The following is a 27542-nucleotide window of genomic DNA, read 5'->3' on the forward strand; positions in this document are numbered from 1 at the left end:
GGATAAACTTAGCACTTGGAAGCACATCAACGAATAAATGCATATAGCATATAGCTTTAGCTTAATACAATACATTTCATGGTGCTCATTATGCTATTACTGATCAGTTCATCGTCATCATGACAGGTCTAGACAATATTATCTTATTTTGGAAATGGCTGCTTTCAAGTGTGAATATTTTATGTTGAATTTCTTAATGAGTTACATAGCTTGCTCAAGTTCAAAAGGTAACAAGATGAAACAGAACATGGTGACTTCATCATTTTTACGTAGGGTGGGAAAACTCTGACATTTTTCAAACAAGGTCAACTATTGTTTGGGATGACTTGACAATCATATGCTTTATAGGATTTGCCAGGACTTCCTGTGCAGTGGGCCTTTCATAGCCTCCTATAGGTTGTTTTCAGTGAAAATATCTCTGACAAGTAACGTTAAGACTTGAGGCCAAATGGTTCTGAGTGTTTGTCTCTCAGACTGCTAACTAGTTTCCTGCATCAAAGAAAATTAAGTTGGGAGTAGGAATGAGAACAATTTTGAGGGTGAGATGCTGTCCAACGATACAAAGACTTGGGGGAATTTTACATAGGATATCTGGAAAGTCATGGCTATCTAGTGAGTCAGGTACAAAAGAAGTGAAAAGGTGAACATAGGCACTAGGCATTTAGAAAGAAGGGGAAAAATTAACTCTCACTTACCTAGAAATGTGCAAAATTGGCATAATAACATAGGCTTAAATGACAAAGACAGTTGATTAGTTAAAATCCATTGTTTTTAAACCAACTTTTTGCTGAGCTGTATAGAGTCCATTTAAAGCCAAATGAATTTGGCAGCAGAGAAGGAAGAATTTTAATATAATACTTACAAGATTACTCTGCTCAAACTAAAGGTAGGTCTATGTGCTTATCACCATAGATATATTCTCATCTGAGATTGCTGAAAGGGCTGAAGTTAGACGATACTGCCAAAGCCTAGCTGAACACTGCAGTTGTCATTTGCGTTCAAATTATTAAACTCTACTCTGCCTTAATTTCTCCATCTGTCCAACAGGAATAAATAATACTTGTTTAACCAAGTATATAAAATGGATGGTAGGGAAATGGTAAGGAGAAGTACAATATAGAATCACTAGGTGTACAGTTTGAAAATGCCTTTGAGCTGCAAATATCTAGGTTCAAATCAGTCTTAGAATCAAATGGCTTTGGACAGGTCATTTAAGACTCTACTTACTATTTATAAAATGGTGAAACTAACACATACTTGTAATCTTTAAGGGCTAAAGACAATGCAGTTTAATGTTCATAATACATATGTATATTATTATTTTATTATTATTAATATAATAGCATGAAGAAAATGTAAATTATTATTTTAAGCATTAGTTATAGTTATTGTGCAGATACAGAAATGTAGATGAATATATTTTCATTTTGCTAATTTTAAAGATATCTATATGAGTGCTGAGCCTGGTTATGGCATATATATGTTTATGATATTTGCAGACTAGCCAATGTGGACAAAATTTTTTATGCTATTTGAATTTTGTGCCTGGAATATTATTTAGGCACCCAACAATGTGCTTGTTAAGCTATTCTATGAATATTATTATGACAAATTCAAAAGCAGAAAAAGAAGTATGTCTAATCCCAAAGAGCTGTGCGATAGAAAAAAAATATTTTTCAAAAAAAATCTATGGGAAAAAATAGACAGCAAGGAAATTCTCATTAAGTCATGTTTGCCCTTGATGATTCAGCTATTTCTAGTAGTTTGCTGCTGCAAAATATGCCAGAATTTTTAGCTTGAGAACTGTTTTTAATAGGAACAATTGGGTCTTGAAATTAAAGCACCTTTTCTCTGTGATGTAAGGCTCAAACTGATTATGCCTTTAACTTTAGTTCCACCAAATCAAAATGGCTGAAAGACTAGAATAGCTTAGATTTTTGGAATGTGGTAGTACTTCCTGAACATGACAGACAACATGATTTAATGTCTCTGATTAGACTGGGGGGTTGGCTTTCTAATAAGGCTTTCTGCAAGTTCTAGAAGGGCTAAAAACTAAATATCACAGTGTTCTCTGAAAAACCAACACATTTGGTAGAAATAAGACAAAAAACATGTCATAGACTGTTCCAGAATACTCCTTATCAGGGAGAAGTGGATCCTCAGGCAGTGGTCTTTCCTTACAATGAATCAAAATGCCAATGAACATGCCCCTTAGTGTTTTAACTCAGCTAATACAGAGAATAGCTAATGGTTGGATTATTCATAGCTCGAAAAGTCTGTGCTAAGTTTCAGAAATATCTTCAGAGTAACAAATATACGTCTGGCAGGAGGAACATGAACAACAGTTTTATCTGTTCACCAATAAAATTCTTCCTCATGTGCAAATAAACCTGTCTTCAAGAGAAACCATGATTATATAGTATCACAATGTTCTCACTAGGGCCATTAGTGTTTGCTATCTTACCAGCTGAAATGTTTTAGATGAGTGATTATTCTGTTTGTTTTTTTTTTTTAAAAAAAAAGATGAACAGGGCCCTCCCTGGTGGCACAGCACTAAAAAAGCTAAAGTCACTTCAGCATGAGTTCGATTCCTGCCCCGGAGGTGACCCACATGGTGTGGCAGACCTCTCCTGACACGCCCGTTGCTCCCCTCAGCAGTGCACTTCATCAGTCAGTCTGTTCTGCTCCCCACTCTGTCTCTGGTGAATCCTTTCACCACCCCTGCACCTCTGGCCTGTACCCCAGCTCTATATATACAAACAAATAAATCTTTAAAAAAAATAGATGAATAACAGATTCTGCCTATTGAGCTGAATGTTCAAACTTCTCTGCACAAAAAGAGGGGTCAGCACTGCAGTTTTCAGCAGCGGCATTGTCAACAACATTGATTCACACCAGAAGTACAAAGATTTTAAAATATCCTTAAACACAGACTAGGAACGCAACCATTCAGTGTGATTCAGCAAAAAGACCCAAAGGCCTCCTCTGTGTTGAACCTTTGTATTTAGTGTCAGTATTAAAACCCATTTTATCTCTTATAAACTGATCCTCCAGACATGAAACAGCCAAAAAGTCTAATTCTCAAATTAATTCCCCCATTGGATTTCAGAAATCATTGTTTGTTGCCCAAGAGACCAATGAAACTTACGCTTTAAGGACAACCAGAAAGCTGTATCCAATGCACATGATCCCCACCAGAAAATAGGAGAGCGGGAGCCTGAAATTCAGCCATCCAATTGTTCGTTTATTGTTGTAATAGCCATAAAACAGAACGGAGTATTGCGCCAAGCCCTAAAATCCAACAACAAAGCCACTTAGCAGATGCTGTGCAGAGCAACTCAAAGAAAAAATTGACTTTTCAGAGGAAGAACAAAATGACATTAATTTTTAAAATTGGGAGAAGGATTTGACATGAGCCCTATTGTTTTACTTCAAGATTGAATGTTTCAGCTGCCACATTGATTGGCAGTCTCTTGGTTTACTCAAAATTCAGAGGCTTCTAAATAGACTAAATTTTTAAACAAATACAGGTTTGTGCAGCTGTGCAGCCATTACTGCGAAATGCCCATTGAGTGAAACATCAAAACACACTTCATGGTGTCATTAGATTTACAATTTTCAAACCTTGCATAATATTGGGGTTAGAATGTGTGCTTCCCCAAAGTGCTGTGGCTATTTTACTTCTAGTCACCTGAGCCATAATTCCATTGGTTTTCCTTAAACCATGAGATGTGTTTCAACTGACAGCACAAATGAGGAGCAGATGAGCTAACAGTGGAACCAATCTGCACAACCTTCTATTCTTCAAGACTATTATAGCATTGTCCTTCACCAGGCATGTTTATTCATGCAATTGCATGCTCTTTGCCAACAATTATCTGCCAGGGCTGGAATCACCATCTTCCAAAGCCACCCCTTCTTATATGCAGAACATTGGTTTATTCAGATGCTGACTCCTTTATAATAACCTTCATCTTTCTCTCCTTGCATTCACTGTGCTTTTTTCTCTTAGGATTGAAGCACTGTTTCTATATTACTATATAGCCAAGTCCTCAGCTTCTCTCTGGTTTCATCTCTCTGTAATAGCTTAAAGTTATTATGTTTTGTGAAATGAGAAGATAATTACTTGCCTACATGGTATTCACTCTGGAGATCAATTGAGACACCCTCGATTAGAAAATCCAGTGGGTTGCCTTTCACATGATTTATACCAAGCCAGACACTTGGAAACCTACTACTAAAAAAAGGGAAAAGAAGAACTAGGGAAGGAAGAACCAAAGAGAAAAAAGAAAGAAATGCACTGTGTGCTAATTGCCAGAGGAAGAATTAATTTAAAAATTTGATAATTGTCTCAAACAAATGGAAAATTGTCTGAATTAAAAATTACGCACAACTAAAATTAGAAAACAATGGCGATCTGGAAAAGCTACTGCTTTTGAAAGCTATGCTTTCAAAACATACAGCATATTTATTTTTTTAATATTCTGTTGGCATTATCAGGAAGAAACACCTCCATAAAATCTCACACAAAGTCCCTTAATGGGTTTAGGAAGAGAAGTGTGCAAAATTCAAAATTCTTCCCTGCACTGAATCAAATTGTATCTGCTAAAAAAAAGAAAAAAAGAAAAAATGAGGGGTTAAACGGTTCATTTAAGGGAAGAATGTGGGCTAATCTCATATCAAAAGTAAGAAATCAAATTGATGCTGACTAGCCAAGTATGCGAGTCCTAGAACAAGTGCCACCACAAGCGGTCTAATCATAGGTGGAATTTCCACATTCCCACTTTCATAATATCTTCTGGTGCACATCCATGTAGTTTAAGTTTCAGCTTCCTTTCAGCTATTTTAAATCTTTTTTCCTCCGGCCCTCTACCAAACCTTGAAAACTAGCCAAAACTAGCCCTCCTGCCTAGAGGCCACAACAGCAGAACCTTCTGAGTATCGCCATGTAGCCTCTGATGTGCTTTAAAGATAAGCTTAAACTGTTCATTTTTTTTCCTATGAATATAAGACATCCCATTTTCAAAACTATTTTCCCACCAACTAACTCCTCATATCCTTGCCACCATTCTGACACATGTAATGGGTTCAATAATAATATTTATCAATAATTTTTCGAGTACTTCAAATATGCTGAACATTTTACTTCTCGTAGAAGCCTTACAAGAACCCTCTGAAGCTGCTAATTTTAGGGGCAATCATTTTTCACTCTTGATGCTTCCTTCTGTGTGGGGAAAATCCAAAGATGTAACACTTTCAATATTGCTCCACTACTTCAAGACAGCCCTGGGGAGGAGAATCTAGTGTAATGGCAGAGCATGGGGGAAGAAATGGGGAAGTGACAGGGACTGCGCTCTGTCTGGTAGGGAAGAAGCTCTGACAGAGAGGTCCACTTGGTATAAAAGATTTCACATTCTTGAAATCAGTTTTAACGTGAATGAAGTTGACACTCTGACCTCCTTCTGTCTTGCTCTTTGTTAATCCTAGTTAGCTCACAACCTAGTTGGAAATGTAATTTGCCAAGATTCTCCCCCACCTCCACCTAAAACATAGGAAGAAACTGAACCTTAGAGATGTTAAATAACTTAAACACATTAAAAAAACCTAGCAGGCCCTCCCTGGTGGTGCAGCGGGGTAAAGCACTGCATTGAGAAGCTAAAGCCACTTCCGCAGGAGTTCGATCCCCGCCTGCCCTGGAGGTGACCACATGGCGTGGCAGACCTCTCCTGACCCGCCCGCTGCTCCCCTCAGCAGTGTACTGCCTGTTCTGCTCCCCACTCTGTCTCTGGTGAATCCTCTCACCACCCCTGCACCTCTGGCCTGTACCCCAGTTCTGTATGCACAAATAAATACATCTTAAAAAAAAAAAAAAAAAAAAAAACCTAGCAAATGACAGATCCTGAATTTGAACTGGGAACAGCAAATCCAAATCCATAGATTTAACCACTGTACTAGACCGCTTCTCCTGTCTTTTCTTTACCTCCCAGGTTTCTATCATGCTCACAGCATACCTGCCCAGTACACTGAAGGAATAAGAGAACTTCCAACCCAGCAGGGCCCTTTGACCTGTATCCCTGGATTGGTTCTGAGTGGTGCCAGGACCTCTTCAGAAGTCAAGGCACTCCTTTTGAAAGGATTTCAGAGGGCCTTGTCTCCAGCTTCACAAACACTATAACCAGAAAGTGTTTTTCTAAATCATAATGAACACATTGGGATTTCAAGACATCTGCAAAATAACATGAAAGGAGGAAGCAGGTATACAACAAGCATCTGGTGAGCTTGTGTGGTTAGCACAATTGCTTCAGGGGTACCTGGTGTCTATACCACTCAACATGTGTTCAGTGGCTGTCACATCATAAATATTAGATCACAATCAAAGGGCATAGGGGTACTGGTTTTGTGTTTTTTTTTTAATCTTGATTAATTCTGGTTTCTTCAGTCTACCGATTACACAATCAAGTGGGCAAGTGAAAGAGGTACTACTGAAGGGCACTTTCAAAAAGCTCTGTCCAATCCATCATGAAGGATGGCTTTAAACCTAGGTTGAAAGGCTTAAAAGAGGAACTCCCCCTCACTGAGTAGACCCACCACACTCCACATATCTTTCCCCCTTCTCCTAAAACTACAACAACAGACATCTGGAAATGACTAAAATAGCGATGACTCTTAGTCTAGCCAAGGTTCTATTTAGTTTCCATGTGAGCACACACACTTTCCCTGTGGGAGCACTCTCCCATCCCAAAATCTGTGACAGAGAAACCACAGTCAGAGCCAAGTTTCAAATAAGCACAAAAGATTCCTGCCCAACTCTGGGTTCCATGCATGTGCATCATCTATTAAGGCTAATTTTTGTTCGAATGCTGCAGCTGGTCTAGTTCACAGTTTCTGACACATTTCCACACACACAAAAAAAATGTTTTGATCGTGTGACCTCGAGGAATCAGCTCATGTATTTATTTAAGTTTTACAGAAAACTTTCTAAATGCTGTATCGAGAGAGAGTATCTATCGAGAGATAGAGTAGGAGGTTAGGTAAGTAGCAGGAGATTAGATGTCCTCAAAAGAGTTCCGAAAGCACAATATTCTCCTAAGTATTTATCACCAGAATTATTTAGAACTCCATCCTTTTAGTGCTTTTCCTGACTACAAAGCAATATTCACTGGGAAAGACAACACTCTACCCCCAGGATGTGGAGTATCATTATCCTTAGCAACTCTGATTTGTAATTACTGTCAGGCCATTGTTTTGGGGGAAAAAAAAACAAACCCACAAAATCAAAGCTAGGTAAAAAGAAAGATAACTTATGAACCACACTTGCTTAAAGGTGGGTGAGGGGAAGTGGCATCACACCTATTTCCAGTATTCTTTGTTATCAGTCATTTAGGTGTTAAAGAAAGCTTCAAATTGACAGGAAACATAGGTGCAATTACTTAACATGTAATAGAATGCAATGCAGGAGAGAAACAAGGCCTGTAAAGATTAAGCTCAATAAATTCACAAGAATAGCAGACTGGCACGTATGGGCTACAAAATGAGATGAAATTGATAGTGATCTCCCTTCCAAGCAAACAGCTAACACTCTGCTCACATCTATATTTCCTTCCCTTTTGCTGCAACCATGATCCAAAGGTATGAGACAGAGACCATGTCTAAGCTAGGGACCATGTAGATGATAGGTATGTGTGTGAGAGAGAGAGAGAGACAGAGAGGGAAAACTCAGAGAAGACTGTCTTGAGTCTTCTAATTTTCAGTGGAAATTACCTCTTCCTGCAACCATAGGCAGTGAATTCTGGTCTTCAAAAAATACATGAATTGATGCCTCTTTTCTGACTGTCTGCCAGACAGGTACCATTGCTGCTGCCCTTTATTGGTATGGGGGTACCATGCTCTCACTATGACTGCTCCCTCATCCTGTTCTCTTGTACAACAACAACAACAAAAGAGCATTTCTCTGAGCAATATATGCTGTGTGGGCATGTAATAAATGTGTATAAACCTACCATGTGCAAGACATTTGCTAATACTTTATACATATCTCTTTTTCGTTTTTTAATGCTGCTTTTTATACAAGGCAGTGAAAAGGCTCAAAGTGGTTGTCTACTTTTTTACAGGCAAATGTGGCAGGATTCAAATCCAGCTCTGCCTAAGCCTATGACTAAATTATTTTCACTATGTCACAGTGCACTGACCCACAACTGACATATGTGGGAATTCTGAACTCTCTTCCTAGTGACTCTTAAACATCTCATTCTCTTGGATGTACCATAGGAACCTCAAACTCAGCACATTTAAAATGTTCTCCCAGAACTGATGAAACTCAACAAAAATAAAGTAAACAACCCCATCAAAAAAATGGGCAGAAGAGCTAAAAATATACTTCTCCAAAGAGGAAATGCAGATGACCAACAACCATATGAAAAAATGTTCAACATCACTTGTAATAAGGGAGATGCAAATTAAAACCACAATGAGATGTCACCTCACCCCGGTAAGAATGGCACATCTTCAAACAACTAGCAACAACAAATGTTGGAGAGGATGTGGAGAAAAAGGAACTCTCCTGCACTGCTGGTGGGAATGCAAACTAGTACAACCACGATGGAAAACTGTTTGGAGGTTCCTCAAACTGCTAAACATGGAGCTTCCCTATGACCCAGCAATCCCACTCCTAGGTATCTACCCAAAAGACACAAAAACACTGATTGAAAAAGATACCTGCACCCCCATGTTTATTGCTGTTTTATTTACAATTGGAAAAAACATGGAAGCAGCCCAAATGCCCAAAAGTAGATGACTGGATTAAAAAGATGTGGTACATATATACAATGGAATATTACTCAGCAACCAAAAAAGAGAAACACATGTCTTTTGCAGCAACTTGGATGGAGCTGGAAAAGATCATGCTTAGCGAGATAAGCCAGAAAGAGAAAGAAAAATACCGGATGGTGTCATGCATAGCAGGAGTATAATGCACCAGGCGAGAAAATAACAAGAATAATGAACAGCCATATACCAGAGACATTTTGTGGGGGTGGAGTGGAGAATGGGATCAAAAACGGGGGGTTGGGGAGGGAAATGCATGGGATTATGATGATGGCTTGGTGATGGGAAACCGGTGGGGATTCCAATTGAGATGGAAGAAAAAAAAATGTAAAAATGTTAAATAAACTGTTATAAAAAAAAAATGTTCTCCCAAACCTGATTCTTTCTCCTATCTTGGAGATTGGAGAATGACACCCCCTACCTATCCAATCACCCCAGTCAGAAATCCAGATAATTTTTGTTACCTTCCCATTTTCACACATAAGTTATTCAGTAGATTCTGCCTCACATCATACGTGATATTGATCCTTTCTCTGCACATTAATGCCATTAACAGCCTCTTTGCCACCATCTCACACCAAATCTAACTAATTCCATAACATATTCACAAAGAAAGTTCTAATGGGTAACTTTGACCTTATTTTAAACTCACCATGCTCTCTACTGCCTACAGACTTAAGTGTGACCATTTAACATTCATGAATACATAACTGTGTTCTCAGGTTAGATATATTTTATTTTATTTTTGTTAATAAATCATTCATATTCACTATTCTACTCTCCTTAAATACAGCTTTGCTCAATCACTCCAGAATACTGAACGCATAACAACAGCACCATTCTGTGTTTCCACACCATTGGGTAGGGTGATCCTTCAGCTTGGAATGCTATTCCCAGTCATCTTACCCATTCCAGAACCTGGTTTCTTCCTACTTTTTCCTTTAAGCTAATTTTAAATACCTTTATAAAGGCTTTACTGACCTCAAGACCAAAGATAGTAATCATAGGGAAGTAAATGATCACTCCTCTTTTTTCAGGCAAATGGAAGTCATGGAATTCAAGAGCACAGGACTTTATTCAGCAAATGGAATAATCTCCAGCCTTCCTCTATCCTTTTACTCACTCTATCATAGAAGAGGTTTAGTGATTTCCCTCATTAATAAATTTGGAGTGAAGTAATAACTGGGTTCACCTTATCCAAATATAACTTTCTTCTGTAAGAAATGAACTATCTCCAGCATAGGTTGGACTGATTTAGCAAGACCATTTGACTGAGTTTTCCAGATTGGTCATCCAATCTGGTGTCTTATTTGCAATGAATATGGAATTTCTGGTACTCATTTGCCTCTTTTTCTCAAACAAGTCATTTAGAATTGAGGAGGGAGATAATTACTATTTACTTGATCCTCTTAGGATTCTAGTAAACTGAAGTCCATTGAAGCTCAACACTGATCTTTCTCTCCACTGTCACAGTGAGATTCTCACACTGGATAACAACTGTTTGTTTGCACATCGGAGTAGACCATAAGGTCCCTGTGGGCAGGGAATGTATATTTGTTTTCTTTGTAATAGCAGTATCTGACATTCCATTTAACTTTGTGAAATGACTGAATGAACATAGAAATTGCTTCTGATGGTCATTAGCAACCCTCATGAAAATTACACCCCTCCAAATTGCCATCTAAACCATCCTTTTCTACTTCTCTGCTACTATTCACTGTAGAATAGAGTAAATCATTCAAGACAGTAACATGACAATAACAATTTTATGCTGAGATTTAATGAATCAAATAGGAAAAAAATGTCTGAAGACACTAAAACTGGCAAAACTTAATTTTTTCTGCCTAATTGCCTAAAATTCTCACAAAATTAGGTCGTCTCAGTGGTAGAAAATGGGCTGCTATGTGGGATTTCTTCCCACATTAGAAAAGTGGATTTTTGTTTCACAAAGTAGAGATTAAAGGCATTATGCTAGAGGGAAGTGGAATTGTTCTACTGAATTGTAAACTTCCCCACTATTTCTTTAAAAGTTTTGCAAAATGAAATGCTGTAAATTCATACCTGAGAATAAGATGAATATGGCCATCTGAGCTCAGCTTGTACTGTGAATTACCTTAGTATTATCTATCTAGTTAAGAATTTTTTAATAATAAATTATAAGAAAAGCACCAATAACGTTTGCACTACTTAATAAAAGTTTCAGAAACTTTCAAATATTTAATATTAGCAAATAAAAGTAATTGTAAGTACACTTTTTGAGCAGATAGTCTCTATTGAAGATACAAACTGTTAGAAAATTGCATAGAGTTGCAATTAAATTGCTTTGACTACAAGTTTGTATTGTTATGTACACAGTGTTTGTAAATTTAAATAACCAATCACAACAGGTGTATTAGATTTATCATTTGATGCTATTTACTTATACAATAGAAAATAACTTAAGAGATTGCACATGGGTGAATTGGTGGTGGGAAGTCAACAGTGATTACAACTGAGATGAAAAAAATGCACACAAAAAAGAATGATGTAAAAAAATAATTTTTTTAAAAGAGAAAATAATTTAACAGGTTGTAAGGTTCTGATCTAACTATTGGTTCATCCTTTAATCTATTAGATTGGCAGCTGACACTTACATATTGACTAATTCTTACTGGGTAAACTGAGCTCTTTCAAACAACCTAATTTTCTCTGCTGGACATCTCTGTAGAATCTTTCTTACTCTCCTCACATTCATTTTGTTTTTCTCCAATTGATTGACTTCTTAAAAATTCACATCAAATACTGACTCTACTGACCTATTACCTATTAAAATTACTTTCAATAGCTCTGAGAAAGAAAAATATCTAGAGGGCTCCATATGTGATATACTTTTATATCCTCAATTTCATGTGTCTTTGGTGCCCTTTCATACCCTGAGTTCTCTTTTTACTAGACTCAATTAGGTCTAGTAATGTAAAGCAATCCTCTCACACCACAGGGCCTTTGCACTTTTTCTCATTATCAAAAATGACTCTTTTCTTAATTTGGAAACTCACATTGATGCTTTGACAGCCAACTCCAATGTTACTTTCTCAGAAACACTTTTCTACTATCCTCTCCCCCTTTGCTCAGGCCCTAAACCAAGTCAGACTCTCTGCTCTAAATTCTGTAAATATTGTATACCTTTCTTTCATAGCACTTGAAAAGGTTGAAATTACATTTAATTTTGTGTTCATTTGATTGCTTCACTAAACTTTAATCTCCTGAGGACAGAGATTTATTGGGTTTTGTTCACATTTACTTAAAGCCTGCTCACATCTGGCAAATGCTCAATAAATGTTCACTGAATTGGGGGTGGGGAGGAATGATTCATTTCTGTAATCACATTCAAAGGAAGAATAATACTGTTATACTGTGCAAATGGCATCAGGATCACAGGCATCCTGAAAAAAGAAACTCTATCTTTGCTTTGGCCAGGTGCAGCTTGAAGGAGATGTTGAAAACTGGAAGTTGTTGCTGATGCAGATAAAGCATTAATGGAAATACTGACCTTCAGGAATCAGTTCTTCAGCTACAGGAGAACAAAAGCTACTGAGAATGTTAAAATCAGACTCAGCAACTTTTCCTATCTCCAGTTATAGATAAGTCTTCAAAGGAGTCTCATTATATTTAATGGATGAGAGTTTCTTCACTGCTAGCAAACTTATGATCCCCATTCTAGAGATGAGCTGTAACTCTGGGTGGATATGAAAATCCATAAGCCTATATTTGTCCCCAAAATGCTTAGCAGTCTGGCTTGGAGGGTCATACGTTTCCCCTGACACAGTGACTATTTATGATCTAGGCTGAGACCTAGATCATAACCCTGTGCTAGGCTAAGACAATGACCCAGAAGACAATGGCAAACAAGTCACAGTAGCATATTTGAAGCTGGTTGAAACTGAATAACAACATTCTGATCTATAGTGGAGGAGCCAAGTCACATTTCAGAATCAACCAGACCCTTATAGCAACCATATAGTTGTGCTTCTTAGATACCTGCTACCACTTAGACCAACCCGAATGGATCATGATGTGTTCATCCTGAGACCACCTCCCTCCACCCAAGGGCCCCAATCAATGACTAAACACAGTAAGAAGTACTAGAGCTAGTTCATTCTTGAGTGATAGGGCACTCTTCTGATGGGTATACATTGTTCACCATTAGCCTGGCCAACATCTTTTTTCATAACTGTTCAACAGCCTGACTCATCCTATCCAATCTCCCGATCCCTCTCTCTTTTCCCAGGTGTCAGTCCCACTTTGAATTATATGAAGATTCTTCCCACTTCTCCTGCTCCATCTAACTTTTATCATTTATAAGAATTTTACCTCCTAAATTTCTCCAACATCTAATATTGTCTTGGTTTCTACTTCTCAGAAAACCCTAATGTGAATCATATCTTGAAGGTAAAAATCACACCTTGAAAATAAAGATGCATTTGAACTACTAAAGTATTCCTTAAAGAAAAATGTGCATTCTATAAGTCAATCATAAAAGTATCTCTTCTAAACGTGGACAATAAGACAAGAGATTTAAAAACAAAAACAAAACCCAAAAAACCTTACTAAATAAACTGAGAGAAGATGCTTTCACTTTTGAAGATCATTTGAAAGAACTATCATGATGTTAAAATAAATAAAACTGGGCCCTCCCTGATGGTGCAGCAGGTTAAAGCACTGCACTAAGAAGCTTAAGCCACTTCCGCATGAGTTCGATCCCCGCCTGCCCCAGAAGTGACCACATGGCGCTGCAGACCTCTCCTGACCGGCCCACTGCTTCCCTCAGCAGTGTGCTTTGTTGATATGCCTGTTCTGCTCCCCACTCTGTCCCTGGTGAATCCTCTCACCCTCCGCATCTCTGGCCCGTACCCCAGTTCTGTATGAATAAATAAATAAATCTTTTAAAAAATAAATAAATAAATAAATTTAATGTTTGTACCTGCTGAACATAGAAAAGGTATAAACTCTCCTCTCCTGCCCTTTTTGGAGTTCTCTCACATCCAACATCAATGTGGACCATTAGAAAAATAGAGGAATGTTGACTCACTATACTCAGTGTGCAAGATGCCCTCAAGCTGGAAACCTAAATGTGTTTCCCTTAATTCAGGACTCAAAATCTTTACCCATATGAGCTCACCATCTGATATCAGCTCAAGTTCTTTCCAAATTCCACATCAGTTCCTCCCTCTCTTTCCCTTACAGGAATATCAAAACTGCACAGTCTCTTCCACTTAATCATTTCTACATCGTTCTTATGTCTCCAAGTTATCTTGGCAACAAAGACATTCTCTTCTTATGACTTAAGCTCATTATTTTAATTCTGTGGTCTCAATAATACTATTTTTGCCAATTTGATTCAGAGCATGCATATGTATACTCTATATGTTTTCATATGTTTTAATAAATTGTATTTCTCTCCTGACCAGAAAGATCCATCATGGGACTAGGTACTCAATAACAGGATAAAAAAAAAAAAAAAGTGGTATTTTGTAAATGGTGACTTTGAAAATCCAGAAGATTGGTACTTGTCTAATAATAATTACAGGGTTTTGTGATAAGTCGTGATATATGTGTGGAAGCCATAGTGCACTGAGTTCTATGGAATCCAGAGGAAAATTCCAAGATCCCACCATGGAAATCATCAAAGAAACAGCTACTCATAATTGCCCTCAGTTCCGAGCCAAAGATTTTACTATTCCCCCTTTCTATAGGTTCCTTGACAACAAGAGTCCATGCTTGAATCATTTACAAGTTTATAACTTGTATTTCTGCTTCTTTTCAATTTGATTAGCTAAACTGGCACATTAACCATCTCAGATGCCCCTTGTCTAAACAGCTTAGGTTCCGTCACTTCTTCATCTTGGCTCTTTGGGAGTACAAAATTATGAGTTTTCAGGAATCTCAAGGGTATTTGGCTAACAGTTTCCTCCAGGATGTCAGTATACTAGGCAGGACACTTAGATCATCTTATAAGACAGTGCATACTTCTGTGAAGTGATTGATCAGAGAATCAAGTAAAGAGCTAAAAAAGAATAAATACTGAACCTGCCATTCTATATCAGAAGCTAATTTGGAAACTGCATGTTTATTGTAAGGCAAAAATGGGATCAAACTGTTTCAAGTTCTTCTTCACTTATGAGACAGATTTAGCATAAAATGGAGTCTGTGTTCCAGAAATACCAGTGAGAATGCTGTTGGAAATCAATATGGGGAAATAACTTATGAGATCGGGTAAGATACCAGACATAAAATAAGCACTAGCTTACGAGCCACCATTACCCAAAAGACTGCATGGTTTTGCAACTCATGCAACTTTTGCAGTCTTCCTAATTTATAAGGCAGATAATGGAAGTTTGTAAGGGACTTCATGAACTTCTCTTATTTTGTGGTAAATGCAAATAATTGAGTGGCTATAGTATGCAGAAAGATTTTAAGTACCTGTAAGTGAATAGTATCACTTTGAATGTATTTCTTGCCTTTCATGACCTTTAATACATCCTCATTGTCTTAGAATTTTTCCTAGAGTTTGAATATCAGAAAATACATTGGTTTCTAACTTGTAAGTAGCATTTCACCAATGTTGCAAATATAGAGCATTTGAGAACAGTAATAAAAATCCTGGTAAAGTATACCTATTGCCCAAACACTTTCCTCCTGTATTACTTCCTAGGACCCCCAGTCTACTCCTTACTTTCTCTCTTACAGCCCTTTCTCTTTGTCCTGCTCAATTTATTAATACTCTTTACCTCTCAAATTGACATTTTGCCCAAAACATTATATTTCAGTAGGTAAAAAAAATTTATGTGCTTATACTTCGTGGGCCTATACTATGTGTTTAAAAATAAAAAGGTGTTTTGCTTATATTTTTTATTTCTTTCTGCATCAATAATATTATTAGTTTTATTCACATTAACCAAACCAGAAGCTTATCATCTCACTAATCATAGGAAGAGAGTAGGAAGAGCCATGCAAAATAATTTCTCTTTTTTAAGATTTATTTATTTGTGCATACTGGGGTGCAGGCCAGAGGTGCAGGGGCAGTGAGAGGCTTCACCAGAGACACAGTGGGGAGCAGTGCAGGCAGACTGATAAGGTACATTGCTGAGGGGAGCTGTGAGCGAGACAGGAGAGGTCTGCCACGCCAGATGGGTCACCTCTCTGGCTGGGGATCGCACTCGCATTGAAGTGGCTGTGGCCAGCTTTGCAGCACTGTGCTTTAACTCACTGTACCATCAGGGAGGGCCCGTGGAAATAGTTTGGACAGGACATATAAATAAATAATTTAAAACAACTAATTTCAAATTATTAAATTAGAGAAAGGGGAGAAAGACAGAGAAAGGAGGGAGGGATAAAAGATAAGTAAAATCTTAGAGATTATTGCCTTAAAAAAAACACAGACATGCCCTAGCAAAATTAACAACTACTTCCTCAGGGCTCCCCCTCTTTTTTCTTTCATTTTATTAACTTAGTATATATCATTTTGTGCACTAATAGCCTAAATAATTTTCTTTTACGATTATGAATGCCTTAAGCTGAAGAATCATAGCACATTCATTTTTGTAAAACAAGTACATGTTTACAGTCAACAAATAATTGGTAAATGAATGAAATTGAAGTTTCCAAAATCATGAAGTGGGAAGTGCTACTGTATCTCGTGCTTATTCTATAGCATGCCTTGTTTACTCAGAAATTGAGAACTTTTTCAATGTTATGATTTCCAGTATTGCTGGTATATATTAATTTCTGTGGTTCTTATTTCAAGGTTCTACAAATCCTCCCCTTTATTCAGGATTACCAGTTCACGAGCTTCATTAAGTCTCAATTGTTATTACATTAACATGTAATAAATGTGATCCCCTTTTCAAGAAAGTCACAAGTAAAGGGGTTAAAGAAAGAATTAAAAACATTTGTGAAACAATTGTTCTAACACTATGAACATGGATGAAGACTGTTGCATTTCTATTCTTCCTTTACTTCCCAGTCTAAATAAAATTTTATTCTCACTTTCTTCTCTACAAAAATTCCTTGAATTATCAATTCTCCAAATTCCACTTTGCCAGTATCCCATCTTCTATACTTTCAAACATCTCTAATCTGGTCATTATTTTTAAAATAATTATAATTATTGAATAGTTCTCATCACACTTCAAAATGATTCCTCAGTGGGCAGCACTGATTCTCTGACAAAACAACCCCACATGAAGATTAAGAGATGCTCAAAAGTTGTATTCACCTCATGTTACTGCTACAATGATAATATGGTTATCATCATCAAGTGAAACTCATTTTGCTATTATTTAAAGTTAAAATTTTGTATTGCTTACTATTTAATATTTAGCTTTTCTTTTTCATGTATTTTTGTTCAAAGGCTTGCCATGGGAACCTTTTGGGAAGTGAATAGTTAGTATGAAATATCAAAGCCCTAACTCCCTAAAAAAACAAGATTTTCCAAAAAAAAAAAAAAGAGAGAGAGAGAAAGTACATTTACACACTCATCCTTTACTCTTTTCTAAAGCCCGAGATAAGAATATTAACTTCAAGTCTTTACACAGTGAGCACACCTTCATTCAGTAATCTACATTTCCATTAATCATATTCCCAGCCCTATTCACTTTTCTTGTCTTTTTTCTAATAATGGGTAGGGACATCTTTTTTAAGGCCTTCATTCATCCCAGAAGAAAAGATCACAGGGTTACAGAGGGTGAGGTAAATAGGCTATTCCCTTGCAGACACAGCTGTGCGGAGACACTTACATTGAAGTCGTATAATACTCCGAAATTTGCTGCTGAAGCCTCTTCAGCTCTGGGAACTGTTTTCCTAGGTAAACTGCCGTATGGCAAACCCCAGAGGTACTATAGTGGAGAAGAATGAAAACAGTTAACAGTTGGAAACAAAATCTGAGCCACACATGAGATCACAGATGGTTTTGTTTAAAAGAAATTCTGAAACTATTTCTTGGGGGCTCTATGGCTCTCCATGTGGGGTCCCATTTTCTGGGAACCAGCTACCAATCCAGTGTTAAGGACAAAGGGAGTGCTAAGCACCCTGCATTCTGAGTTCAGCAGACAGACCACCAGCAGTGAGGCCAACCACATTGCCTAGAAGGCTTGCTGAGAGTTCCACCACCTGCCACCACCTCCCAACTGGCCTTCTTTAAGGGAGGTCCGGAAAGGAGACAAGTCCCCTTTTGGAGGAACTGTAGTGTATCAGAAAACTATTTGTACATCTTCAAATGGAAATAGCCCTGAGGAGTTAGGAGTGGAAGATGACTCAAGAGAATCACTCATACAATTTGAAGAACTCAACAAGATTATGCACCTGATTATCCTATTTCACCCGAGTTCAATTTTACTGCCCTACTCTTGTGCTACTGGATCACAAAAGAAGCTATTAGGGTGGAGAGTCAGCAAGGGAGGGGCAAGGATTAGGTCCAGAACTACACAGAACACCCCTTCAGCCTCAGGGAAGGCATATGGCTTTCCAAACAGATGTCACTTCTTACTCACGACACAAACCTCCCCTCCCAGGGCTGGGACTAGGAGATGACAGATGCGTGTGGTTGGAAGCCTATCAGTAGAATACAGGCCCTTCTTCCACACAAACTACAGGGCTTCTGAGCAGCCTCTGGCTTCCTGGGAACAATCAGAAAAATGGTGAGTTCCACACATGTTTCCTCAGCCCAAAGTTGGGGCCACAGAAGTCAAAGGAGAATAGGGTCTAAGACTTGCCCAATGGCACAGGAACTTTAGGCAAAAGGGCATGTGGGTCAGAGAGATGCTGAATGAGACTAGGTGGAGGAAGCTGAAAACTGAAGCCTTGCTGCCAGGAGACAAGCTGCCGTGGCCTTTGGTGCTTCTGTAATGCTAGCATGCAAAGTGTCCTTCCTCTTGGTACTTTTGCTGGAGTTGGTAATCAGTGCCCAGACAACAGGATGCCCCTCAGCATCAAACACAGACCTAAAAGCAAGCATCCAAAGTCAATACACTTCCTAGCTCTAATAATATAGCCAATAAATCGTCCATTAGTTCACTTCACCACACAGGAGGCCTTTCTGGCATTTCATCAAGTTTGAATGAATTAGCTACAATCTCATTTCCTCCACATGGAGGCAGCATGGTATGGGGGAAAGAATAAATGCAGGTGACAGAACTCTGTGTGTGCCCTGTGACTGACACTAAGAGTCACAGTAGTTGGTGATGGAGTTTCAGGTTTCCTTAGAGAGAAGAGCAAAATAAAACTGAAGTTAACTTGAAAAAGATTACATGTATACCTTCTGCTGAATTACCTGAAAGTTTCACTTAGGAGAAAAACCACACAGAATTTCTCACTGTAAAGAAGCTACACTAGGACTAGTGGATTAGGGTATAAATTCTTGGGATAAAAGACATAATCAATAATTCTTATCCTAGTTTGACTTAAAAAAAAAAAGGGAAAACTGACTTGGTGGCATTACTTAACTCAAGAGTCCACATTTTTTAAATGGGAGAAGAAAAACTCTATAGCCTACCTCATAAATTTGTTATGAAACTCAGTAAGTAAAAGAAGTGAAACTTCTTTGTATTGTTAATACTAAAAGCTTTTTATGAATGTCAGGCACAATAATGATGATAATCATGTCTGATACACAAACTGGCACCAATTTTAAACAATGATAAAAAAAAGTACTCAAATACTGAACTGTGATGGCTTCCAATGCTTCCTGGAACAAATTGGTTTTGAAACACTGGTACCGGAAACATTTGTATGTTAAACAGCCTACAATACTTTTGTATAGTAAACAAAAATCATTTAACTTCATATAGGTGAAGTTAACCTATAATCCTTAATCCTACCTTTTGATGTTATTGATTGACCCCCCCCAACCCCCACATCAACTCAAAACATCACCTTCTTTCTATCTAATCTATTTACCCTCCTCTCTGAGCTTGGTCCTAAGAGAACTGAGCCTCTTCCATCCCACTGTGTATGTGTGAGAAAGATCTTATTATCTGGAAAAAAAAAAAATGTGCTCATTTTGTATCTTGACTGATATTGAGAAGCACTTCTCTTAAAGCAAATTTAGCTAAATAATAAAATTCCACTCACAAGATGTCAAAGTTTTCCCTTGGGTGATTAACATTTGTGGTACATATACATAATGAAATATTACTCAGCAATCATAAAGATAAACACATGCCTTTTGCAGCAAAATGGATAGAATTTGTAGGGATCATGCTTAGTGAAATAAACCAGAAAGAAAAAGAAAAATGCCAGATGTTTCACTCGTAGCAGGATTTAAAGGATCAGATTTTAAAAAAAGACAATTGTAGTAAAGTAAAAACAAAAACAATGAACAACTATAAACCATAGGGGTGGAGAGGGGAATAGGATCAAAACTGGGGTGGGAAGAGCTCAGGGGACTATGGTTATGGCATATGAGTGAACTAGTGATGGGAAGTCCATGGGGATTACAATGGAGATGGAAAAATGCACAAAATGAAGAATGATGTAAAAAAAAAAAAAACATTTGAGCACAAGGAGCGTCTTGGGAAAGTAATAGACACCAAGAACTTTTCCACATAAAAATATAAATTTAAGCACACACATATCATTTTACATATGATTTCAGGAGACTCACATACTCTCTGGAAAAATCATTAGAAATTATAGCCCACAGGTACCCTATATTAACAAATCCTACGACTCTCATTTTGGATGTAATCAGTTAATTATTCTACTCTTAAAAAAAAAGAAAAAAGAGGGCATTTCTGAAACCAATCACATGAGAAATTTGTATGTTTTGTAAATGGAAGCCAGAGTCTTACCTCTGGCAACATGATGAGGCTGAATGTCAAGATAAATAGAACCATATTTACTCCATACATCCATCTCAAGAAGAGGAAATATGAGGCCACTGATGAGCCAAACTGACCTATTAAAAAGAAAGGTTGAAATAGAGGTCAAAACAAACAAAAATTACATTTTGGCATTTTCCAAAATAAACCTATTCATGTGACACACTGATTCGTTTCATATTTACTGTCTGTATTTTTTTTTCTATACAGAGAAAGAAAATACTAATCATATTGTAAATTTTATTGCACAATGCTATTGTGTAGAGGGACTATGCTCTACCTGTTGGGTGTCCATCTAAGGAAAAGCTGTGTTTTTTGTGGCAGAATTTCTATCTTACGAGCCCATTTTGGGCCTTCCTTAGTGGCACAACAGGTTGAAGTGCAGCATTACGAAGCTAGCCAGGGCCGCTTCAGCGCTGCTCCCCACTCTGTCTCTGGTGAATCCACTCACAGCCTCTGCACCTCTGGTGTACTCCAGTTCTGCATGCATAAATAAATAAAATCTTTAAAAAAAAAAAGCCATTTTTATCCAGGAATCAATAGAGACAAGTGAAGAAAGATGTAAAGTGAAAATACCTAACTGCTATTTAGCCATCGTTATAATTACTGCAAAAAAATTACTTCTTCCTCAAATAATGCTCTCATTAAAAAAAAATTTTTTATTAAAGATTTATTTATTTATTCATACAGAACTGGGGTACAGGCCAGAGATGTGGAGGGTGAGAGGATTCACCAGAGACAGAGTAGGGAGCAGAACAGGCAGATCGACGAAGTACACTGCTGAGGGGAGCTGCGGGCAGGTCAGAAGAGGTCTGCCGCGCCGTGTGGATCTCCTCCGGGGCAGGTGGGAATCGAACTCATGCGGAAGCGGCTCAAGCTTCTCAGAGCTGTGCCTTAACCAGCTGCGCCACCAGGGAGGGCCACATTAAAAATTTTTTTCTGAAAAAAATTTTAGCACATCCTACAGATAGATGGTTATCCTACAGAAAGACCATCCCATTTTTATTTTTGACTCCAATATTGGCATTTTGTAGACACAGTATAAAAACTGAGGCTCATTCACTCACTTCTCACACCTTTATTAAGCATCTATTGTTAGGAATTATCCAGTACATGAACCACAATGTCACTTTAGGGTTGTTGGCCCAGTAGAACTTACATTGTAGTGAGGTGTGGAAATAATATGTAAGAGTGTAGGAATGAAAAATAAAGAAACCCTTGTTATATGTGTTGTGCACTGTTTTTAAATATGTGCTGTGTATATTATATATCTCGTGCAGCACATAATTTGTCTGTTGCACAGGTATGATATTATATTTATGATGTCACATAATGCAGTATATCATACAATAGGTGCCATAGGAAGAAAGGTAATACTGAAAGAGTTTGCTTTAGTTAGTTCCAGCTTTTAGGTATATCACAGAAGACAACATTTGAGTAGAGATATGAAGGTGGAGAGGAAGTCACAGGACCCAGAGTTGGGGAACAGCTGCTTAAGCCGAAGAAAGACCAAGAAGATCCTGAAGGAGGCAAAAGCTTGGACAATTAAGGAAAAGAGGGAAGTCCTGTGTGGCTGAAGCACAAAGAATGAGGGAAAGTGTAAGGTTACCTGCACCCTTATATTTATCACAGCACTATTTACAATAGGTAAGATTGGAAACAACCCAAATGCTCAAAAATAGATCAAGAAGATGTGATATAAATGCACAGTGGAATACTATTCAGTAATCAAAAAAAAAAGATAAACTCATGCAATTCACAGAAAATGGATGGAGTTGGAAGGGATAATGCTCAACGAAATAAATCAGAAGGAAAAAGAAAAATATTGGATGGTTTCACTTATATATGTGGAATATAAGGGAACCAAAAAAGAGATCAGGGAAAAAAATAATAGAGAAAAAAAAAAAACTAGTAGGCAAATGATAAATCTGAGATATTCTGCAGGGAGGGGGAAGGAGAGGAATCAAAACAGGGGAGGGAAGAACACAAGTGATATGGTGATGGTTCACAGTTGAATGGATGAGAGGAAGTTTGTGAGGACTACACCTGAGAGGAGAAAGCATGCATTATACTAAAATGAACAATGATGTAAATGTATATACAAGACAAGGGTTCAGATAAAAAGAATGTGGGAAAGTAGTAACTTGAGAAGAAGAGAGGTTACATCAATTTGAATAGGACTTCCTAAGTTCAGATAAAAATGAGGATATAATTTTAAATGTGATGAGAAATCATTGGCAGGTATTAAGTTCTATGGATTGAGAAGACATGTCACCTTTATAAAAAAAAATCACTTCAGCTTTAAGTAATGAATTGGAAGGGGGAAATAAGAAAGATCTTTCAATACACACCAAAACAGGGAGTGAAATGACATGTCCAGTTCTTGCTGAAAAAAAAATATAGTAAGAATATTCTCTTAATTGAGAGAATGAGAGAGGAAGAAAAGACAGGAATATGAAGGCTCAGTTTGAGATATCAGATTTTCAAAAGTTTAAAGGTTCTTGATTATCAAGAGAATATTCCCAATTTACACTTACAGTTGCCCAAGAACCATGCACAGCCTCAGCCCCTCACTACATCAGCTGCTTCACTCTGACTCACTCAAGACACTTCTCAGTGACCAATGATTTCCTTGGGCCTGCTGTTTTTGAAACATTGCTCATGGGAAACATTATTACAGCAGCAAGAGGTTGGTGTGGAACAGATGTCAGCCTCTGCTTCCCAAGATGAGGCTAAACTCCATAAGAATCATAGCTCAGCCTCTGGAACTGAGTCTGTCTTATCAGTACCATTTTACTTATTTCTGTAACATAACAGTTTTTACAGAGTTTATAAGGAAGGTAATATCTAAGTGGACATTTGGGGAAAAAATCAATTATTTTGAAATCTAAATATTTGTTTTTCTTTACACTAAAAAAAAACCCTGGATTCATTTCTAGAGGGTTGTAGGATCTATAAGATTTCCATAAGGAAGTGGCTTCGATACACACACTCCTTCCCTCCTCAGGTGCTGCAACCAGATGCTTTAGTCCATCTGCATAAACAGATCTACTTCTGCTAGGACATCTGATCATCCACCTGGCACCAGTGATTTCAGATAATTTCATGACTGTTATCTATGTTCTCTGGTAACAACTACCCAAAGACTGCTCAGCCAGGTTCACTGTTATGTTTTATTGAAGGTAGTAGACTTCCAACTTGTTAGTCATTACAGTTATTCATTAACTGGAGGACAACTTCCATGGAAGTATTATACCACAAACATACATGAAAGCCTTTGCTATAAAGACCCAAGCAGAAAATACTAGTCCTTCTTTCTTCCTTTCCCTTCTGCTCCCTCTCTCCTTCTCTCCTTTCTTTTTTTCTTTCCACCCTCCTTCACTCCCTTTTCCCTTCCTTCCTGGTTTTGAAAATTGACACTCTTCTAACTAATGCCACAGTCTACCCTTTCCCCACTTGCCCATGTATGATTCCTGGCAAGTAGTTTCTCAAATTAAATATAGAGTATAAATATACCTACAAGAAAAAGAAAGCAAAATGAAATGTTTCAGAAAATACATCCTCCCCAATTATAATTCATATTCATCATGGCTGAAATATACTTAAAAATCCAAAATTCCAAACTCTTAAGTTTCAGACTTGAGAGTAGCTCTACAAATATCTTACTTGAAGCCCAAAAGTCACATTTAAATAATTTCTTTACAGAATCAGTGTTTTTAAAAAAAATGAATGGAAGGAAAACATTTCATTAAAAATAGCAATTAACAAGCAGTAGGAAAGACCAGGACAAAGATCAAAGAGACCAAGGAATCTAGAAGACAATGTTCCTTCAATCTGACATCAATGGCAGAGAAGAGAAAACAATAATAAAAAATGCAAAGGGGAGAAAATAAATTAACTGGCTGACACCAAAGCTCCATAGATCTTTCCCTGTCTCGGCAATGAAAGAAAATGCTAAATCTTCCCTCTTTGTGCCCACTGTTTCTAGTGGTTCAGTCAGTGGTTCTATCCTACTGATTGAAACTAGTGTTCACTAAAAACATATCTTACTATGGTGTGCCTAAAAGGGCATAAATGAAAAGAAAAAGTCATCCCCATATGTGTAGTGGCTTAGAAAGCACTGACTTATTATTGTGAAGAACAAAAATGGGTGATGGTGATGACAATGATAACAAACATGTCTTAAAGCTCAACTAGTATCCTAAGAACTTTGGTGCCATCAACTCCTTTTACCACATCCAAAACTAAAAATATAAAATATTAGTCTCACAGTGTGAAAGGGAATAAAAACATAAACATAGTAGTTGATTACACCAAGGCTTGAGTAGTATTAATACAGGTAATAAATATGAATCTTTGTTACAAGCATCTATTTGATCTCAGCAAATTAACTCATCTAATCATAAAATCTCTGTGAAGGGAAATATTAAACTATATTTCAGAGACTTAGACCCAGAGGCTACATGGCTAATACTAACAATGGGATCAAAGTTAGAAAGCCAGTAAATAATGGTGCAAGAGTTCTAAACCAGACAGTCTTGATTTGCAGATGTTTGGCTTCAAATCCAAATCTCTCTTCACTATAGTATTATATTTTTCAAGTATAATCATAGTTAATTTTTTTAAACTGTGATATATACAATATATATGCAATGTATGTGTGTATCTAAAAGAATAGATACAGACAGCATCCATCAATCAACTAAGGCTAGGTAAATTTACTTTTTATGGTGACTTTTTTTTTTACCTGACTAATAATTTCTATTTCCATAATAAATTATGAATATATAGAAAGCTTTTGGTTTGTATTAGTGACAGGTTATTATGTTATATAATATTCTTACTCCTGAATTTTTTTGTGTTACTTTTATAAGTTAAGGTTAACATTTCACCTCTCTCTCTGGTTATTTATTATTAAGGCAAAGTAATTTGTAGCCTGCCATCATGAATAATTTCCTCTTGAACAGATGGGTAATAAGACAAGCAGATAAGTATGAACATCTCTAAATAAGGAAAGACTAAATTACCTGCTATATGAGCACAGACTAAGTACTGTCTTACTAGGCTAGGAGACAAAGAACAATTTCTTTCAAACTGATCTAGAGATAGGTAATAAAATATGGCAAACCTATTCTGTATTTTCTAGAGCACTTAAGTCAGTTGTGTAGTATGAGCTTTACTCTTTGCTTTGGTTTGCCTATCTGAAGATCTTTCCAGAGTGAAAAACAGTTCTATCACATTTTCATTTCAATATTACAATCTACCATTAGGGAACAGTACCTTTTAATTCTGAGACTTATAATCCACAGTTTTAATGGTAATATTGGTATCACAATGATTATAGATTATATTTCCCAGGAGTACAAATCTGTAGCTTCTTCAGCAAAACATGCAATGCAATATGATTTGTAAGGTGCATCTCTGTGGGTAGTCCTGGGTTTCAGGCATGATACTATTACAAGACCAGAAAGATAGTAAAATTTCACAATATCTCCTTGTGACATAGAACTTTGCAGCATCCCTCACTGGCAAGAAATACAAAACTCTGTGTGTGTGTGTGTGTGTGTGTGTGTGAAGAATAGTTATAGGTCATCTAGTGAAGATCTTTCCTACGCTGGTTAAAGGTATCAAGATGAAAACAGTTTTAGATTCTGACTTCAACTCTACTCTTGATTTTTATTAGTTATTGAACAGAACTTTGTGCAAACTCAGTGAAAACTGGTAATTTAATACTCCACATAAAAATGGTTACTTAGTATTTATTAGGAGGTTGAGGACCAAGTAAATTAAAAAAGACTGTGGGAACTGAGCTCAACTGCTTCTCTTTTGAACATAACACTTATCACAATCCACAATTATCTTCATTTTTTAATCACTTATGTTTTATGGTCTGTCTTCCCTTCCTACACAAACAGTTATACACATTTGTTACTAAAGGCTAAAGGCTTAATCCTTGCCATACTTTGTCAGCCTGAATTCCTAGGGCCAGGAAAAAAGCCAAAAAATGATAAGTACTCAGTAAGTGATTATTACTCAACAGCTCAATTAATCAATGTAATCAAGTTCATCGTAAAGATTAAATTATTCTGACTTTTTAAATAAATAGGGTACATATTTAACCAACTTAAAAAAAAGTATTTGTAGAGAAAGTAAGTTATTCAGGTCTTCAAGTATAAATATTGTTTCCATTTAACTGTTTCAATAATCTATTACTCAAAAAGAAATAGTCATATGCTTACATATATATCTAATATTGATAGTAATTTATTAATTATAGAATGTTGAGTTGGAAAAGACCCAGAATATTAAATACTTAAACCATGAATTCTGTAAAAAGTTGAACTGTGGAAGTAGAGGATGAGTGACATAAAAGAACTGCCTCAACTATAGATTCATGAAAGGGAAAGGACCTCAACCTTTAGAAAACTGCATGTCCCCACCCTACCCCCCCCTTTTTTTTTAAATCATTTTCTATGCAATTCATCTTCAAAGATGAATTTTTTCTCACTTGGATAGGTTACTTTACATAAGACTGTTCACCCCAATGACACAACTAATGCTCTTAGATAGGTTTCATATTTTTTACTACAAAAGTACAGAAGCATAATAAAGATCTGATAGACTACAAAACATATAATTGAGCAAATAACTCATCTTAAAAAAAAAACATGAGAAATTAAGAATTTCTAAAATAGGAAATATTAAGGAAATCTACAAATACTCATCATGCCATTAGCTTGATAGAATCCTTTATAGCACTTGGTACAAAAGAAAAAGTTATAATTCCTTCCTCAAAGTAAAAATTAGCATGCCACAGTGGGAACAGCTCAAATTTGGGCCCAGACAAATTTTAACTTACATTCA

General features: G+C 37.0%; 1 protein-coding gene across 1 annotated transcript in view; it reads right to left on the minus strand.

The window, feature by feature from the left end:
* The window catches only part of TMC1 (transmembrane channel-like 1), a 132352-nt gene that overhangs the window by 31512 nt on the left and 73298 nt on the right, over positions 1–27542 (minus strand). Inside the window, exons 7-9 of the mRNA XM_004677992.1 lie at positions 20649–20755; positions 17598–17696; positions 3149–3291 (exon numbers count right to left, since the gene is read on the minus strand). Of these exons, the coding sequence (XP_004678049.1) occupies positions 3149–3291; positions 17598–17696; positions 20649–20755 (349 nt within the window). The remainder of the gene's footprint in view (positions 1–3148; positions 3292–17597; positions 17697–20648; positions 20756–27542) is intronic.

This window comes from Condylura cristata, unplaced genomic scaffold, assembly GCF_000260355.1.
Source record: "Condylura cristata isolate star-nosed mole 26May11 unplaced genomic scaffold, ConCri1.0 scaffold00006, whole genome shotgun sequence".
Lineage (NCBI taxonomy): Eukaryota > Metazoa > Chordata > Mammalia > Eulipotyphla > Talpidae > Condylura > Condylura cristata.